This window comes from Arachis stenosperma, chromosome 7, assembly GCF_014773155.1.
Source record: "Arachis stenosperma cultivar V10309 chromosome 7, arast.V10309.gnm1.PFL2, whole genome shotgun sequence".
NCBI lineage: Eukaryota > Viridiplantae > Streptophyta > Magnoliopsida > Fabales > Fabaceae > Arachis > Arachis stenosperma.
This window is the reverse complement of record NC_080383.1, coordinates 13,385,399-13,406,023: the sequence shown is the minus strand read 5'-3', so window position 1 is coordinate 13,406,023 and position 20,625 is coordinate 13,385,399. Positions and strand designations below refer to the sequence as shown.

General features: G+C 30.6%; 2 protein-coding genes across 2 annotated transcripts; one reads left to right on the top strand and one right to left on the bottom strand.

The window, feature by feature from the left end:
* Nucleotides 1–4,370: 4,370 nt before the first annotated feature.
* On the top strand, nt 4,371–9,891 carry LOC130941592 (3beta,22alpha-dihydroxysteroid 3-dehydrogenase-like). Its single transcript, XM_057870152.1, has 8 exons — nt 4,371–5,167; nt 6,633–6,782; nt 7,396–7,644; nt 8,525–8,614; nt 8,710–8,788; nt 9,014–9,120; nt 9,273–9,403; nt 9,521–9,891. The coding sequence occupies exons 1-8, from the start codon at nt 4,649–4,651 to the stop codon at nt 9,636–9,638; spliced, it is 1,443 nt and encodes a 480-aa protein (XP_057726135.1). The 5' UTR covers nt 4,371–4,648; the 3' UTR covers nt 9,639–9,891.
* Nucleotides 9,892–16,438: 6,547 nt separating this feature from the next.
* LOC130940288 (uncharacterized) lies at nt 16,439–19,878 on the bottom strand. Its single transcript, XM_057868392.1, has 4 exons — nt 19,404–19,878; nt 18,989–19,272; nt 16,918–17,070; nt 16,439–16,819 (listed from the first exon to the last, which is right to left on the bottom strand). The coding sequence occupies exons 1-3, from the start codon at nt 19,693–19,695 to the stop codon at nt 17,002–17,004; spliced, it is 645 nt and encodes a 214-aa protein (XP_057724375.1). The 5' UTR covers nt 19,696–19,878; the 3' UTR covers nt 16,439–16,819; nt 16,918–17,001.
* Nucleotides 19,879–20,625: the final 747 nt, after the last annotated feature.

Sequence of the window (20,625 nt, the reverse complement as noted above, 5' to 3'; positions counted from 1 at the left end):
ACACTTAAGACTTAACATATAATTATATAAAAGATACTATGTAAGCAACAAAAACAACTACTATATATTTGTGTAAATATATGTTATGTATCTTATTTAAAGTGTATTTTATATTCAACTTATATTTTATATGAACACTTAATTTTTTGGATAAATGTTTCATAAGTTGAATTAAACTTTTTAATTATTTTTGTTTCATTCAAGTAGGAATTAATAGAACTCAGTCTTCTCTGGTAGTAAGGCTGAATATTTTTATTTTCTTTCAATACATCCATTATGTCATTGACTTTAAATGTTATCATGTTTCATAACTGGTTTTTTTATTTAAATAAATATATGAAAAATTATTATTTATCAAAATACGGAGGGAAAGAAGGAAAAATCAAAATGCGCATGGCTGTGAAAAGATCAAATTGGAATTATCCTTCAACTCAGGCTTGGCGCATGCAAAATGGAGGCTGACATGGCAGACGATTAGGTGGTGCATCTGAGACGAAGCCATCTTTTCAATCTAGTGACGGCGCCAGTGAAATGGGCCAATTCCTATTCGGTGAATACAAAGTGGACCACCTCACGTTTGGCACCTGCAAAGTGGACAAACTCACTTGCGGTGCCCACGAATTGGGTCAAGTCAGGGGCGGCGGCCACGAATTGGGTGACTTCGTGTCTGCCGCATGCGAAATGGTGATGCAACAATCAAAGCTGCAAGTTTCCATGTTTCCAATTTCCATACCAGCATGCAGTGGTTGATGAGGGTGGCAACGGTTGGAGGTTTATGGCTGGGTTTCAATATAAAAGGAGGCAGGTAACCAATTCATTAATGCAGCTCACAAAGTAAAACTGATGAAGTAAGAGAGAAAGAAAGGAAAAAAAAATGAGTATGGACTTGTGCCTGTCGACCCTTGTTGACAAATAATACATTAAGACGATAGTAGGTAGACTTCACAATTGCACAAACCGAAAGGTTACAAGTTCCTTTGAGAACTAAGTTAATACACTAAAAAAGATCTGTTGTCATGTGACCATATCGACGACCCTCGTTACAGTGCTGTAGCCATTTTAGTGGCTCTAACCCACGGATTCAGGCCATCATTGTCAAAGACGTGGCCAAATCCTCACTGCTGATTAACTCAAGGTAGTATTGTGCCTGCTCTTGCGTCTTCAAGTATGCCGCATTGACCAGGTGCTTTTTGGCTTCCTTACTCTTGAAACTTGTTGCGAAGTTAGAGACACTATGTCTCACACAGTAAATATTATTCCCATCCACACCCAATTTGCTCCGAAGTTGTCTTTATTGCTGCATGCCTATCAAAAATAAGCAGAATCCCTGGTTGAGAAGCTACATGCCTCTTTAAGTTGGTAAAGAAAAAGTACCATAAATCTGTATTCTTTTTATCGACAATCACAAAAGCGATGGGCAGAATGTTGTTATTCCCGTCCTATGCTATTCCCATCAACAGGGTGCTCGTGTACTTACCACACAAGTGCGTTCTGTCAACTGAGACCAATGGTCTACAATGCTTGAATGCTTCAACACACGATGAAAACAACCAGAATACCTGATGAAACATAGTGCTGTCATGGTCCAACGTGTTGCCAACGTAGTACAGTCGTGTTTGTAGGTCAACAATTGTACCTAAGATGAGTATGCTTATTTAATAAAATAGAGAAACGATTCCAAACACCAGCAACAAGAAAAATTAATTATTTTGATGTGTTCTTTATACCTAGAATGAAAGTTTGTAGAGCGTTAAAATATCTCCGCAGTTGATTGTATGAGTCATCCCAGCCTCCATAAATTTTGGCAATTGCCTTTTGTTTCATGTGCCAAACCTTCTTGTAAGAAACCTTGTACCCGTAAGCTGACTCTATTGATCCCTGCAACACCTTTATGTAAATAATCGCGTCTGCATGAACCATAGAAAATATATGATGACATATGATATTGCTATCAAATTGAGTATGATCTTGCGACATCGAAGTTACTAAACAATTGTGAGGCTCTTGGTATTTTCAGATTTTCTAAAATCTTGAAGATCTGGTCTTTGCAATCCTTACCATCCAATGACATTGGTCACCAAACTGCTTGCATCGACATACATATCGAGATTGATCTGACTCTATGACCTTGTATTCCGTACTTCTACGAATGTTGTAATTCTTAACAGCAAGCATTGCTATTTCTCTATTGAGAAACATCAACCCAATCTCAAGCTCCATTTCACCAGACACAGCATCGTTGCTTGGTCTGTCCTCAGCTGTAGTTGATTTCATTGCTCCAAGATTTAGAGACAGATAATGGCTTAAAGTGACACTAAAAACACCACCTGGTGTCGTGACACCTATCGATTGGACAGGAAGTGGGAGAATCCTTTTGCTATAAAGCCGTTGGATTTCAAGAATAACTTCTACATCCTCACCGCTATCATCATCAATCTCATCTTCATCAGACGAATCTGCTAATCCATCAGCAATACCTTCTGGTAATGTAACACACGTGGAAGGAGAGGGGTGTGCATGATAATTTTCTGTATTTTGTTTCAACGTGACAAAGGCATTAAAAGTGGGACTACGAGCCCTACCAATTTGATGGAAGCTTCAGCCAATCCAAAATTTCGAATTTCTTCCACATTATTCGAACTAGAGAAGCTACCACTAACATCTTAAAAATTTACTCGAAGTTTCATGGAATAGATGCTTGCAATACTATGATGATAAGAATATATTATTGAAATATGCTAGTCAGATTTAATCTATATTTTCTGATAAGCTAACGAATTGGCTAATACAACTGGCATTCTATAAGCCAACTTAGTGATTTCCTTTTTTTCTAATCATACCAGTGTTTATCAGAATCAAAATTTTCAATTATTGCAACGATATTTGCTGCGAAATTATTATCCAAAGTGGATCATCACAAATAAATATAATACTCTCAGATGTATGAGAGATTTCTCCATTCGAATATATGATGATATAAATGTTTTCAGAGGTTATAGAGAGAGCAAAACTAGCTATGACCAAAATCTTAAAAGAGAAGTTTAAGGGTGTGGAAGAGAGAGTCGAAGAAGAGTGAGATGAATAATTCAAAAGTGGCTCATAAGCACCCGTGTTTACATAGTGAATATTTCTGATCCCATTTTGCATGCAGCGAAGGTGAAATGGAGTTCCATTTCGTGGTTGCCACAGGTGAGGTGGTTCTAACACAAAACTCCCATTTCGTATGAGCCAAACTTAAATGGAAGGGTTATTCCAATTCACAGGCGATGTAATTGAGATGACCATGCACATTTTGATCTTTCTTTCCTTCCATGCGTATTTTATTAAATAATGGTTTTCATATATTTATTTAAATAAAAAATTCTTTTCTAACTTATTAAAACATATATCATGTTAATCTTTATATGAATTTATCATAAAATTATTTATTTTAAAATTTAAAATATTTAAAATAAAAAATATATAAATAATTATATTTTTAATTTATGCTTTCATGTATGTAAGAGTTTTTTTTTTAAGAAGTTTAAAGTGTAAATTATATATAATTTTGTATTTTTTCACATGTTAATAAAATTTTAGATTTTTTAAATTATAAACATTTTGATACTATATTATAAAATTATTTATTATAAGAACATAAATTATTAATTATATATATAACAAATGATTAATGATGATTATATGTAACTACATAAAATGATGCCTTTCTTATTGTTTTTGTAATAATAAATAAAAACGATGTTGCATCAATAAAATATAAGTTTTTATTTTATCTTACTATGTCTTTCTTATATTTTAAAGTTTTGAATTAAATTAATATAATTAAGTATATAAAAATATTTCATATAAAAATAATAATTAAAAATTATTAAATAATTTAATATATTTAATTAAATTATTTATTATATATATTAATATCTTAACTACCATCTTTTAAAAAAATATATTCTGAGTAACCATTTTAAATCAATTTATTTTAAATAATCAAGAATTAAATTAAGAGCTTGACTAACATGTATTTTAAAGAGATAAGTTAAGATTATTTGTAATAAAAATTTTAAATATCTTACTTTAATAAATATACAAAAAAATATTTAAGTTTTATATTTTTTATAAAATTATTTTAGTTAATAATTTGATTATATATTTTAAAAATAAATTTTAGTTAAACCCTTGAATTAAAAGCAAGTGGAAAATTTTACCAAGCAAGCAGAGCATTTACTCTTTTTTACTAGTTACTAATGAGAAAAACACACAATAAAAATTGATGGAAGGAAGGGTAAAAATGATGTCAGATACCAAAAATATCCCACATTTAATCGTTTCTCCCCACATCCTCCCCCCCTCCCCCTCCATTAATGCCCCTTTTCTTGAAACCATCACCCCCTTCCCTCTCTAATATTAAATACACATATTACTATCACATAAACTCCACAACCACAACACTATTACTCACTCACACCATAGTACTACTAATTCTTCTTCTTCTTTTTTATTTTATTTTATTTTTAACACTATATATATACACACACGCACACAAAACTGTAATAAGATGTATATATACCACTCTATTGACTATCAAGTCTCTTATCTTATTTCCACTTATTAATTCCACTCTCCTTTTCATATTCATTCAAACCAATCATACATGGCTGCTTCTATTATCTTCCTCTTTTTTGCTATCATAACACTCGCCGCCGGGATCCTCCTCCGCCGCAAACACCGCCACCGCAACCACCGCCTACCCCCGGGGAGCCTAGGTCTCCCCTTTGTCGGCGAAACCATACAGCTAATCTCCGCCTACAAGAGCGACAATCCCGAACCGTTCATAGACCAGCGAGTGAACCGGTACGGTCCGATCTTCACAACGCACGTGTTCGGCGAACCGACGGTTTTTTCGGCTGATCCGGAAACGAACCGGTTTTTTCTTCTGAACGAAGGGAAGCTTTTCGATTGCAGCTACCCCGGCTCGATATCGAATCTCTTGGGGAAACACTCGTTGCTGTTGATGAAAGGTGCACTTCATAAGAGAATGCATTCACTCACTGCTAGCTTCGCTAACTCTTCCATTATCAAGGATCATCTTCTTCTTGATATTGACCGACTTATACGTCTCAACTTGGATTCCTGGTCCGACCGGGTTCTTCTCATGGAGGAGGCCAAAAAGGTAATTTCAGCTATTCAATCCCCTTCTAGGCCATCATATTACGTGTGCATTAAAAATTAATAACTATATTAATTATCTGTATAAAATAATATTATATTTGATTGGATGATTAAGTTTTTATGCGCAAATAGTAATTTTTTTATGCTGTTTTTTACTATAATGTTAATTAAAATATCGTTTTTTTTTTTCATTCACTAAATCATACCATGTTACGAAACAATATTAGGATCCACCTTTTATACAACTTATAGTCTCATCTATACTATCACAACCTTACTCCTTTCGACATGCATAAGTTATTAAGATACTCATTTTTTTACTATAAAGTTTCTAGCTCTATTCTATTATTGCAAGGATTTTGCAAACTTATATTTTAAAGATATAAATTGATTAAGAATGCTATAAAAAATATTTTATAAAAATTATTAAAAAAATAAATATTTATATTTTTAATATATTAAATATATAAAAAATATTATAAGAATTTATTATTATATTTTTAAAATACATTTTTAAGACATAGGTTAGTTAAATTAGCTAAATCCTTATGATAAAGTGATTGAAAAAATAAGTTAATCAAATATTTATTTTTAATTTTATTTGTCCTAAATATTTTTTTTTTCACTAGAGATTCTTTTGTTAATATATAATATTTGACTTCTAAAAGTAAAAAACATTGCATTGACATATAGAAGCTATGATTGAGTAAAGTGTTACTCAAAGTAATAATGGTGTATATAAGCTTTTTTTTTTCTTTTCTTTCTTTTTCTTTATACCGTGACCAATCTATTTTTGCTTTAATTTTTTTATACTAAAATACATTTTTCTCACTTGAGTCAACTTTCCCAAAAATCATATCAGTGTGTCAAATAGGCCATGGATAGCTCGAGTCTACCTCACTTGCCATCATCATATTGGGGAAGAAGTGGTGGACCAGCCTCTTTAATTTGCACCTCACAATTACCATTTTGTTTTTATTTTTTTTAATTCTAAGTTCACTGTCTAAAAACTTAAAAAATCTGTTTATTTTTATATCCTTAGAAAAATATTTAAACTAAACTTAAAAAAAAAACCTATTTTGTTCTTTAATAAGTTTATTACATGAAGTTGGGACGATGTAAAAATGTGACTGTAATTTACGTGATGGAAGTGAAAATGAGAGGTTTGGTGAATAAAGATTCGATGCTTTGTGTAATGTGTCGAATTCCTAGCTTACAAGTCCCCACGTTTACCAAAAGTTTTTACGGCTGCATAAGAATAATAATCATTCCCTATATACAATAAAATAAAATTATAGGCATATAGGTTTAGCATGCCCATGTACGAATTTGTTGTTATATGTTTGACATGTTATCATACTTAATTAATTACCATCATCAAATACTAGTACAGGACTACTTTTATTTTATTTTATTTTATTTTTACCTTATGGTTAATTAATTAGTTAATTAATTATTGGGTGCAGATAACATTTGAGTTGACAGTGAAGCAGCTTATGAGCTTTGATCCCGGAGAATGGACTGAAAATCTAAGGAAAGAGTATGTTCTTGTGATTGAAGGATTCTTCACTCTCCCTTTTCCTCTCTTCTCTACTACTTACCGCAGAGCCATCAAGGTACATGCATTTTCATTATTGTTATTATTGTTCAATTCATCATTTTTATTCTTCTAACAAACGCTAGTTATTTATTATAAGATATCATACTCACATAATAATTAATATTCACAGTTTGATAAGATATAGATTCAGTTTTATATTACATCTTAAGAAATGTTACTTATGAATATATTTTATTATGAAAATTAGATTTTATTTTTATTTTTATTTTTATTTTAGAATTTTGTAAAAAAAAAGGAAAGTAGAAGGTAAAAACAGAAATATAATTTTATTGATTGTGTTGTTTTTCTTTTTCTTTTTTTTACAAAATTTTAAAATCAAACACTAGTAATAATAATAAAAAATGAAAATACAAATCAAATATATTTTAAGATATACAATTTTTAAAATTTAGAATTCAACTACCTTCTTTTGTTTTGTTATGCTATGGGTTGTGGTTAACATTGAATTATTAAATTAATTATTGATTATTAATTAATTAATTGCTGTAAATTGCCAACGAATTATAGTTCAAATAACATAGTCTATCTTTCTCACCTAGAGTTTCGGGTTGGAATCTCACTCTTAACTTTGAAAAAAAATTAATTGATGTATATTATTGTATGTATAGGCAAGAAGGAAGGTGGCGGAGGCACTAACGTTGATAGTGAGGGAGAGGAGAAAAGAAAGTGAAACAGAGGAGGGAAAAAAGAATGATATGCTGGGGGCACTGTTAGGCTCCGGCAACCGCTTTTCCGACGAGCAAATAGTGGATTTCATGGTGGCATTGCTTGTCGCCGGCTACGAAACCACCTCCACGATAATGACTCTGGCCGTCAAGTTCCTCACGGAGACTCCTCTAGCCTTAGCACAACTCAAGGTACACATCAACATAAAGTCTTAAGATGTTTGCATATCTTCTTTCTTATATTTTTGTTGTGATTAATATTAACATACACTTCAAGTAATATTCCAAATACTTGATGGTTAGTTTTGTTGTTTTATGCATGGTAAAAGCGTGTTCACCCAAGTTAATTAATGCGGTTGAAAACTTGAAAGTCATGCATTGGTTTGAACAGAGCAACTTTGAAAGAAGACAACAGGGTAGGTTGTCAAGTTTTGGACAAATCACTCTATTTCAAAGAAAAACCTATTCATAATAATTTCTCATTAAGTAACAGGATTTTGCTAATGTTTTAGATAGACTTCATATTATAGGAAGAATTTTAAATGTTTTTAGAATAACAATATTTCAATATTTTTAATCGTTGATCTTAATTATAAAAAAATATGTAATATATATTAATTAAAATTAATGGTTAAAATCATTAGTACACCGATATTTCAAGAACATTAAAAAATTTTTAATATTATACGACATAAATTCATAATAATGGACACGGTTTAAATAAATTTAGAAATTTAAATCACGTATTGTGTATGCAGTAGTAATCCATTGGTAAACAACAAACTTTTAATAGAGTTTCAATCTGTAACGAATTAATTCTTAACCTTCAATGTAACATGGCAAAAAGCAAAAAAATCTAACTAAATCTATGAAATTTGAGCAATATGTTTGCAAAAGTATCAATCATGAAGCCATCAAGGCATGGCCAAAGTAACACATTACAAAGTCAAATGATGTCAGTTCCTGATTCAGAGTTTGGTGCTTTGACATTTTGACCCGTCTATGCATGTGTGACACAAGAGCATGATAGACCTTTGATGTGATCAATAATGTTAGAATTTTATTTTTACAGGAGGAACATGATCAAATTCGGTCAAAGAAGAGTAACTCAGAGGCAGCATTGGAGTGGTCAGATTATAAGTCAATGGCATTTACCCAATGCGTAAGAAGACACTTCAAATTAATAATCTGTCAAATTTTACTTACGTTAGTTATTTTATTAGCTCATAAACTCTTTTTTGTGTAATATATATGTAGGTTGTGAACGAGACTTTGCGTGTGGGAAACATAATTGGTGGGATATTTAGGAGAGCAATGACAGACATTAACATCAAAGGTATTATTAGTAACGGAAATATTTGGTAACAAACAAAAAAATAGACAAAAACAGAATTTTTTTATTTATTATTTATTAATTCTAACAACAATTAATGAACATTAAATAAGATAAATTCTAGCATTTTTTTTTGTCTCACTAGCATTATGGTTAATCAAATAGCATATTGTTGTGGATAATAGGCATATCAAAGTTAGTTAATCAATGCTTCAAATATTTTAATAGGTTACACTATTCCTAAGGGATGGAAGGTCTTTGCATCATTTCGTGCTGTGCATCTAAACCCAGATCATTTCAAAGATGCTCGCACCTTCAATCCATGGAGATGGCAGGTACCTAATAGGCTAATACTCTCCCTACCTTACATGTATTCACTCTTCTCTAAAACACGGACGTGTCGGATCCCCATCCTTTAGAGAAGAGTGAGTTGGTTTGATGTTCGTATTTTTAACATTAAAGAAACTAATTAATTCAAACAATGCAGAGTAACACGGAAGTAACATGCCCTACAAATGTATATACTCCGTTTGGCGGAGGGCCACGGCGGTGCCCTGGCTACGAGCTAGCCAGAGTGCTGCTATCCGTCTTCCTTCATCGCATGGTAACCCAATACAGGTATGTACCTAAAACACATTGCATAATCATGATTTGTAGCATGTTTATTGTGTGATTAAGGAACATGTTTTTCTTATTGGATGCAATGGCTAATGTTGTTTAAACAATGTAAAACAGTTGGTACCCTGCAGAGGAAGATAAGTTGGTGTTTTTTCCAACAACTAGGACACAGAAGAGGTACCCTATCATAGTGAAGCGTAGAGAGGATTACAATAAACTATGTAAATCACAATGATGATGAGAGAACAACATAGAAGAATCTCAAAAGGAGGATTTGAAGCAGATAATGTAGATGATGAGTTTGGTCAGTTTTATTAATGTCCATTATAATTAATAAGATAAGATTATTATATCCCCTATAGTTTAGATGTTCATATATGATGGTAATTTCTTTTTTCTTTTTTTTTTTCGGTTATAGGGATGTCATATTTTAGGGTTAAGTGTAATGGGAGAAAGGATGTAAGGTAAAGAGATCAAATTAAATGCATCATCCTTTTATAAATATATATGATATTAATTAGTTCTTCCAAATTCTTTCAAAGATGCTCATATTCACAAATAACATCTCTCTTAATTCTTAAATCAATCCTCAAAAGAAAATATCATGAATATAATTGGCCTCCATTTCTATGAACATGTTTGGTTTTCCGTAAAAAATTTATCAAAATCATGGATTCAAGAAGAAACATTAATCTTGTAACTTAGTTTTGGAGTTTCACTAAGGTAATCCAAATGCCAAAGATGTCATCTGATTAGGAAAGCAAGCAATACAACTATGAACTATGCAAAGCATTTTGAAAGGGACTATAAATAAAATCAAGCCCAATATTATTAGTCTTGAGCCTTCCTGTTTGAGTTAGGCTTTGATCCATGTTCTTCTATATAAGGTACATCTTTGGCCCATGTTTTGTTTCCATTTCTCTAATGAAAATCAAACAATCTGAACTCTGATAAATGGCTAAGGCTGTAGTATTCCAATGACAAAGTTGTTTGTCTCTAGTACACCAAAGAAAAAAAAAATTTGGTTTTGTCTCTAAAAGTGCCACACCAGGCTCCACTTTCTGCTATGATGATTAAAGAGCCATACATTGTGTGTGAATGGGTGTATATATGACCAAAAAAAAATCGGATAAATCTTACTAATAATAAACCTACTTAGATTAATCTAATAGTTAAATCAGTAATCTATTTAAGTGATGAGTATCCTGAGTTAAATACTTCATCATGTATGTAATAACTCATTGATCATAACAACCCCTTAAATAGAGGTCTAATTTATGATGGGTTAGTATTTGATATGTTGGGTTAAGAAGATTCAATAACCATTCTTTCTTTTTTGTTTGAAGTATTTATAAAATACTATGTTCCATTACTTTATTATTATTTTGTTTGTTGTTCATCAGTCCCAAAATGTTTTTTTTTATTCAAATAGTTAGAATATATATATATATATATATATATTCTTACATAATATACATATTGTTTAAATATTTCTGGTGTAAAAACAAAAAACTAAATAATTTGTGAGACTATAATAGACTTTCAATAGATCATATGAAATAACAACTACAAATTTTTCATACTACTCTATCGATACAAAATCAAATAACTTTTGAAAAAAAATTAATATCAAACTCAAAGTGCCATGGTATTATTACATAATAGTTCCTTGGCAGGCATAATGTTTTTTTTTTTTTTAAAGCACTCGTTGACACCAAGTGTGAGGGAATGTTCTATTCCATTGGAGCAGCTAGTCCCATGCATACTCTCCATATAGTGAGATACTATAAATTTAATAGTATCATAAATTGCTATTTCGAGTATTTATCCACTCAAAAATTTATAAACAGATATAAATTTTTGTTTTTGTCCTCTATATTAAGATATATTATAAGGTCAATAAGTTGATTCGATATTTTATTATCAGTCTCTTGACTTAAGAAAAGAAATGTCTCTATAAAGTCGATTGATTAAGATAAGATTTTATTTTTTAAGAGTCGTACATGCATCTTTTGATGCTTATGGTTCACAAAAGATCACAAAAATAAATTAATGTATAAATTTCAATCCATTTTTATTACTTTATAACCTTTTTTTTTTTTTAAATGAACATTTTAGAACAAAGAAAAAAGATTTTTGAGCTTTTCTTTTATCCATATATAGATTATATTTAACTTTTTGAACTAACTTTTTATTGATGTATTATTTTCATAAAGATCGAATCTAAATAAAATTAAATCACAATGTAAATTTTTTGTTTTTGACTTCTTCAATTCTTTTCTTTTAGGTTCTGTTTTATTTTGAGTAAAAATCTATCTTAATTTTATTTGTGCATATAAGACAAATACTCCAATACCATATTTTTTTGTTTTTGTTATGAATTCCCTGATCCTGAATTTTTTTTCACATATATGACATAGTAGAAGTAATAATCTTGATAGATTACCCAATTAAAATTTTTTAAAGAGAAACATAAATAATTTAAAATTAAAAATATTAATTTAAATACTCCTAAAAAAATCAAATTCCTGCATTTAAGTGCCCAACAAAAAATAAAATTTAAACTCAAACCAAAGGAATTTGATATGGGAAAGTATGAGGAGCCAATGAAATATTTATACAATGTGTACAATAGAAGTTTATGGAGTATTAGAGATATAATTATTAGTGTTACATTTTTTTATCGATTAAAGCTTTTGGGATGAGTGGTATCATGACATGGTATTAAAGATGTTTATTATCCCTTGTACTCGGATGGTTATTCTAAATAGTATAGGGGATGTTCATTTCATAACTCAATAGCCATTGTACACATTGTACAAATAGTCCATTATCTCTCTAGCGGGATCCATTTGATATATATACATATATAATTTTATCTCATCATCTACATACACTTATCATAAGGCAAATCCTTGCCATCATGATGACATCATCCGTAACTGAAAATTTATATTACATGAACTCTATCTTTCTTATTTTTTTCTTTTTTTTTGAGAAAAAAAATGTTAAAAGCATCCCATCATTCAAGCACCTTGAAGGCTTGAACAGAAGCGGGGTATTACTATAAAAATTAATTGAATTAGCATGGAAAACCATGAAAAGGGTGCCCCTATTCTATTCTATACATGTATATACATCAATCCTCCTATGTGATCTCTATTCAGTGCTCCGTGTCAAGGTCACTATTGGATTTTTCTGGATGATAATTCCCTGTACAAGGAGAATAACAAAGGCATTTAGTGGTTATTGTTTAAAAAATTTAAATTTTATTTTACGGCAGACAAATACAGCTGAAAATGGTAAATTACCTTGGTAGGAAATGAGGTACCATGTTAGCGCAAAATCTACGTTAGATTTGGAAATAACTATTAGTAAGTAACGTTAGCAAAGGTTCATTTGACTCTCTCTTCTACAAGAATCTTCTTTGGATACCGAGAATACCCATTTTTACAAGCTGAAATCTGCAAAGATATATCATAAACACAATTTGGTTAACAGAACAGAAAATTTTGAGAGCCAGTAATTTTAATAATTTTGGTCAATATTAATCAGTGCAAATATTAATTTTTTTAATAAATAAATTTTATTAATTTATGTATATAAATTCTGATAAATATAAATATAATTTATGTTAACTTATGTATATAAACACTAGTAATTAAATATATATGTAAATTATATATTTTATATGAGCAAATTCTTGTAAATATATGTACAAATTATTACTAATTAAATATTTATTTAAAATAATAATATATACTAGCTATGTAGTATTACTGACTTGGTTAATTACCTTTTTTTTTTCTTTTTCTTAATTTGTTAAAACTAAATGAAAATTCGGCATCATTATGGTACAAATGCCTATGTCACATCTCTAAACAGAGAATTTAGAGGCTTGTGTCGGATGGAATTTTTGGACCTCTAAATTTGGCGGACTTTGAAGTCTGTATTGAGTGCATAAAGGGGGAAAACAACAAATAAAAGGAAATTAGGTGCCGAGAGAGCTAAAGATGTCTTAGAACTGATACATACTGATATATGTGGCCCATTCCCTACTGTCTCTTGGAATGGACAACGGTACTTTATTACGTTCATAAATGATTACTCTCGTTATGGGTATCTATATTTAATTCTTGAAAAGTCCCAAGTCTTGGATGTTTTCAAGTCTTTCAAAGCTGAAGTTGAACTTCAATTTGGAAAAAAAATTAAAGCTGTCAAATCTGATCGTGGTGGTGAATACTACGGAAGATATAACGGTTCAGGTGAGCAACGTCCTGGGCCTTTTGCTCTTTTCCTAGAGGAGTGCGGTATTGTTCCGCAATACACCATGTCAGACAAATCTAGCATGAATAGTGTTGTAGAGCGAAGGAACCAAACTCTTAAGGACATGGTGAGAAGTATGATTAGTCATTCTTTCTTGCCTGAATCACTCTGGGGAGAAGCCTTAAAGACCGCAGTGTACATCCTTATTAGGGTGCCAAACAAAGCAGTTAACAAAACCCCAAATAAAATTTGGACTGGGAAAAGACCCAGTATAAAGCATTTGTATATTTGGGGATGTCCAACTGAGGCGCAGCCTTATAGGTCGCATGAAAGAAAATTGGACTCAAGGACAATTAATTGCTACTTTGTTGGTTACGCTGAGCGTTCACGGGGGTACAAGTTTTACAATCTTGCATTAAGGTCTATTTTCGAAACGGGAAATGCGAGATTTCTTGAGGATGTTGAGTTTGGGGGGAAGGAAATATTAGGAATGTTGCTTTTGATGAGGATTTTGTAACTGACAATGATCAGGTCTTTGTACCTATTATTGTTCAAGACAGAGTTATAGTACAAGAGCACAATGAGAATCCTACTGTAGATCCAGTTACAGTACAAGAGAACAATGAGAATATCGTTGTTGCTCAAGATACTGCTGCAGCACAGAAAAATAATGAGAATCCTCCTCAATCCCAATCCATACAGCAAGCTCAACAACCTCAAGAAGTGTCATTAAGGAGATCCAATAGAGAAAAGAGAAAATCCATCTATGATCTCAAACAAGCTTCCCGTTAATGGTATCACGAGTTTCATCAAGTTATTACCTCATATGGTTTTGAGGTAAATATTATAGATAAATGTGTATATCGCAAGTTCAGTGGGAGTAAATGCATCTTTTTGGTCTTACATGTTGATGACGTTCTACTTGCCAGTAACGATATAGGCTTGTTACATGAAACTAAGAAATTTCTATCGAACAAATTCGAAATGAAAGAATTTGGTGATGTCTCTTTTGTATTAGGAATCGAGATACTAAGAGATCGCTCTCAAGGTATTCTTGGATGATCACAAAAGAACTATATCAAAAAGATTTTAAGTAGACATGGCATGGAAAGATGTAGACCAATGGACACACCCGTAACTAAAGGAGACAAGTTCAGTCTCAAGCAATGCCCTAAAAATGATCTTGAGAGGACAGCAATGCATGATAAACCTTATGCATCAGCACTAGGGAGCTTAATGTATGCTCAAGTCTGCACAAGTCCCGATATATCATTTATAATGAGAGTGTTGGGTAAATACTTGAGCAATCCAGGCATAGATCATTGGATAGCTATTAAACGCGTAATGCGTTATCTAAAGAGAACAAAGGATTACATGCTTGCTTATCGGAGATCAGACAATTTTGGAGATCATTAGGTACTCTGATTCCGATTTCATGACATATGGCTGCGAAACTTTGTCATTGAGCTTCATATAGTAGATGACATTGAAAGGGCATTAAAGATATTTTGTGATAATAAGTCAGCAGTATTATACTCCAACAATAATAAAAGCTTGACAAAATCGAAGCATACAGACATCAAGTTCTTAGTTGTCAAGGAGAAAGTTTAAGAAAAACAGATTTTCATAGGACATACAGGAATAGAGTATATGCTAGCAGACTCAATAACCAAGGGATTGACCCCCCAAAATCTTTCATGAGCACACTGCTCGGATGAGTGTCAACATTTGTGATGAGTTAGTTTAGTGGGAGTTTATTTTATGCTATATGTCCTATGACAGATATTGAGTTATTTTTCTGTAGAATTAAGTTGATGGTTTATTTCATGTTATATGAAATGTTCATTTTGCAATATTTGTATTGTGTTTGATCTCAATAAAGTTGGACCAACTGGAAATAGACATGCATGAGATCACTTGGCATGTAATTTCCATATTACTCATCCAAATTTGATCTATGTCGTTAAGTATATTAGGATGGTGATTGGCGTGGTTTAGTCACGGCATTTAATGTGATAAAAGCTGCGGTAGTTCTATATCTAATGTATGCGACAGACTAGATTGTTAAAGTAATGAGAGAAATAGCATTCAGATACGCGCATAAAGTTTATAAGATGTGATTATGTCAAGAAATAATATATGTATAGCCCAAGTGGGAGATTGTTAGAAAATTATTTTGATTTCCTAATTTATTTGTGGGCAATACATATATTAATTATAATCACAAATTATGCTATTTCAAATTAAATGACTTATATAATGATGATCTCATTTATTGTTATAAATGCTAATTGAATAAGTCATTATTACTTTTGATTTGGAATTAAATGAGAATAAAATCGGATATTATTTTTGTTCCTTAGATAATTATCTTTTTGGATTTTAGATATATTATCTTTTAGGCTTTAGATACTATTTTATTTGGGTTTAAGGGTTTAATGGGTGTCATGTTCAAATATAAATAGACCTTCAGGGTTTCGGTCCCCAATATACCAAAAAGCCGCCTTTGTTACTCTTTCTCCATCAAAAGAGTTGCAGTTCAGCCACCTAGGAATACAGAAGGCTTTGGTTGAGGAAGATCGAAAGAACTACAAGCTCCAAATTATTTTATCAATTTCTGACTCTTATGAATTCAAGTACGCTTTCGCATTGTGTTATATTTTTGGTGATTCAATATGAATGATCTGGGTTATTGAGATTAATTTATTCCAACAAAATATTCCTAAAAAAATCAAATTTCTGCATTTAAGTGCCCAACAAAAAATAAAATTTAAACTCAGACCAAAGGAATTTGATATATATACATATATAATTTTATCTCTTCATCTACATGCACTTATCATAAGGCAAATCCTTGCCATCATGATGACATCATCCGTAACCGAAATTTTATATTACATGAACACTATCTTTTTTTTTTCTTTTCTTTTTTTGAGAAAAAAATGTTAAAAGCATCCCATCATTCAAGCACCTTGAAGGCTTGAACAGAAGCGGGGTATTACTATAAAAATTAATTGAATTAGCATGGAAAACCATGAAAAGGGTGCCCCTATTCTATTCTATACATGTATATACATCCATCCTCCTATGTGATCTCTATTCAGTGCTCCGTGTCAAGGTCACTATTGGATTTTTCTGGATGATAATTCCCTGTACAAGGAGAATAACAAAGCCATTTAGTGGTTATTATTTAAAAATTTTAAATTTTATTTTACGGCAGACAAATACAGCTGAAAATGGTAAATTACCTTGGAAGGAAATGGGGTACCATGTTAGCGCAAAATCTACGTTAGATTTGGAAATAACTATTACTAAGTAACGTTGGCAAAGGTTCATTTGACTCTCTCTTCTACAAGAATCTTCTTTGGATACCGAGAATACCCATTTTTACAAGCTGAAATCTGCAAACATATATCATAAACACAATTTGGTTAACAGAACAGAAAATTTTGAGAGCCAGTAATTTTAATAATTTTGGTCAATATTAATCAGTATAAATATTAATTTTTTTAATAGATAAAATTTATTAATTTATGTATATAAATTCTGATAAATATAAATATAATTTATGTTAACTTATGTATATAAACACTAGTAATTAAATATATATGTAAATTATATATTTTATATGAGCAAATTTTTGTAAATATATGTACAAATTATTACTAATTAAATACTTATCTAAAATAATAATATTTACTAGATATGTGGTATTACTGACTCGGTTAATTATCTTTTTCTTTTTTTTTCTTCTTAATTTGTTTAACCAAAGAAAATTTTAAAGATTTTAAACAAGTAATTTTCAAATATTGATACACTAAAAATATTAAAAAATTTCAAAATTTGTTTGTTATAACTATTTTAAAATACACTAGACATATTATTTTTAAAATATTAGCACACACATTTAGGTACCCATATATCTGTCTTTAAGAATACCTATTCAAAATCTAAAATGTTAAACTTTTATAAAAGATAAATAATCTTTTAATGTTTCTAATATATTGCATGCTGAAAATATTTTCACTTTTAATCTCGGTACGAAGTATATAGCTAAGGTATTTATAATTTAATATTCTTACTTGACCACTAAAAAAAAAATTCAATATCATTCTTTCTGCATTAAATAATTAATTATTAATCATGTAAGTATGGGCTGAGGTGCGAAATGATTTGATGATTGCCTCGGATTTAGCGAGAGAAACCTAAGATTTAAGAATTATTGCTGATGGGCAGTTATGATATTCTGGTTATTGCTATGATGATGAGTTTCATGCTAAGAAAGAATTTGGATTCAACATCAAAAGAAGTGGAACATGATTTGCAAATATATTGGCACATGATCATAGATGCCTAAAATATTCATAAATTAACTATGGTCGGTTCTAGCCATAATTTTAGGGCGGTGCTATGCACGTTCCATAATTTTGTAACATGGAAATATATCATGATTCACATGTGAGTTTGAGTGAGACTAGGTTTTACATTCCATGATTCAGTTATCATTTATTTAAGAACATGCATGTTTCTAGACACACCAAAAAAATAAAATAAAATGTTTAATAAATTATAGAAAAATTGATTAAAAAAGGGCAAGGTTTGACCATCTGGAAGATTAAAATTAAATTGGTAAATGGTTTGACCAGGAGTCTAACATTTCCACTATGCCTACCCTTTGTAATTTCTCACCAGCACTATGTAGCTGAATTGAAAAGTTATTAATAGAGATATTTTGTTATTTGTTAAAGCTAAGTATAATATTGAATTTGAATTTTAGGGTTGAAGAATTCAAAGAAAACTTAATGGTGCACCACCACAAGCAAGCAAAAATTAAAAACATCGTTTTTTATTGGAATATACTCAACCACACCTATGGCACTAAGATCATACAAGGAAGTTTCATTGGTGTTTTATTGTACCTAAGTGGGACCCCATAACCCATTTCCTCTTAAATTTAGTTTAAAAACGTGTGTATATTTCCATTTTCAATGGATAATGATATTTTCATGACTAATAAAAGAAGAGTTCAATTTTATATAAAACAAATTACAAAATCATTGTCACTATATATATATATATATATATTTCAGATTAATGGTACTTTTGTTGGTGTGATACTATATGATTAAATCCTTTAAATAGATATCAATTTGTTTTAAAACAACTAATTTCTTAGGGAGTTGCACTTAAACAACTAATGAGTTAAAAAATAGAAAAATACAAACACTTAATTGACTCATCTCTTTTCAAAATAACTTTTTTTTTAAGTAAATTGATGTTGATGCCAAATGGAATAGAAATTGAGAATGAAAGACTTACAGCTTCAATGTCAATTTTGTAGACCAATAGCTTCCTTCTCTCTCTGCAACTTGTTCTGTATGCAACAACAACATGCCCCACAGCAAAAACATAAGAACACACAAATAAAGCTATTTCGGAGCTTCTAACATGATAATACTCTTTTGTTGCTGCTGTTGTTCCACTCCCAAATATGTAAACAGCTTTCAATGACACAAACATCAAAGAAAACACCGAACACACCGTTGTTACACCCAAATATGGACCATTTGAAAGCCTTGGCCCATCACATAAGCTATAAACACCTGAAAAAAAACAGGGGACAAAAACAGAGGAAAACAGAGCATAACATTAAGAAACAGAGGAAAACAAAGTATATATTTTTCTTTGCTTTTTGTTTAAAAAACTATGGTATTTATGCATCATAATTACTTACAGAAGATAACGAGAGATCGAGCGATGGATAAGAGGGGGATATCGACGAGGGAGTATCGAAAGTCGTAATTTTGAAGATGAGAAAACAGAGCTGTTTTGATAGATGATGGCGGCGACAACAATGACGAAGAGGAAAAAACAGAGAGAAGAGCAGAGGGAAGCAGAGCATCGGCAATAACAAGAATGGTGGGAGCAGAGATGAGAAGCAATGACATAATCATTGTGATTAAAAAGAAAAGTGTCTTCACAACCCTCAATACCCTCTTTGATTTCTCTTCTTTTGAAAAACCCATCTCTTATGCTTCTTTCCAAGATTCTTCCAAAACTATGGGTTTCTTAGAGAAAATCAAGGAGCATATATATATGTGTGTGTGTGAATTGAATTGAGATACAAAAACAAAAGGTTTAAAATATATTTTAGGGAGAAAAGAATAAAGAGGAGGAAATGTGTTATTTTTTTGACCAATACTTGTCTACTATGTTGAGTGAAGACAAATAGATTAGAAGTTGGAACTTTATAACGCCCAACAAAGACTTCTAGATTTTTTTTTAATTTATTTTTTCAAGTCTTTCTTCATGTCTCTCTCTCTAATACAACGCATAAGATTAGTATTTATGATTACTACAAATTTTACTATTTTAGGTACTATCTAGAAGAATCAGAATTAGTTATAAATGATTAAAACTGTTGGAAATTTTTGGATTCTCAACGCGGTGAAAAGATAAATTTATCTGGTTGTTAATTAGGTCAAACGTTACGGTAAACTCGCATTCAATAAAAAACTATACTTGTTATTAATTTATTATAAACATATATAGTGAACTTAAGTTGTTAAATTTAAACAATAATATTGATTAAATAAAGCCATTACACTTATTAGAGATTTCACATTTTTGTTTATCAAGTAATTTTGTTATTCAATATTACTTTATAATCACTTATTTAGTTTTTTTTTTTCTCAATTTTCTTTCATTTCTTTAAACATGAGGTCATAATAAATTAGTGTCAATAAAAAATCACTCTTCTTAGTATATAAAAATATAATACTATTTTAGAAACAATAAAAAATCAACTTAAATAGTTTAAAATTATCTTATTTAATATTTATCAATTATTGTTAAAATAATTGAGTAATTTTAGATATAATAAATATATAATTACGAACAAATAATAATAGGTAAAAAAATCCTTTGATTAAATTCACTAATAACATAATTAAATC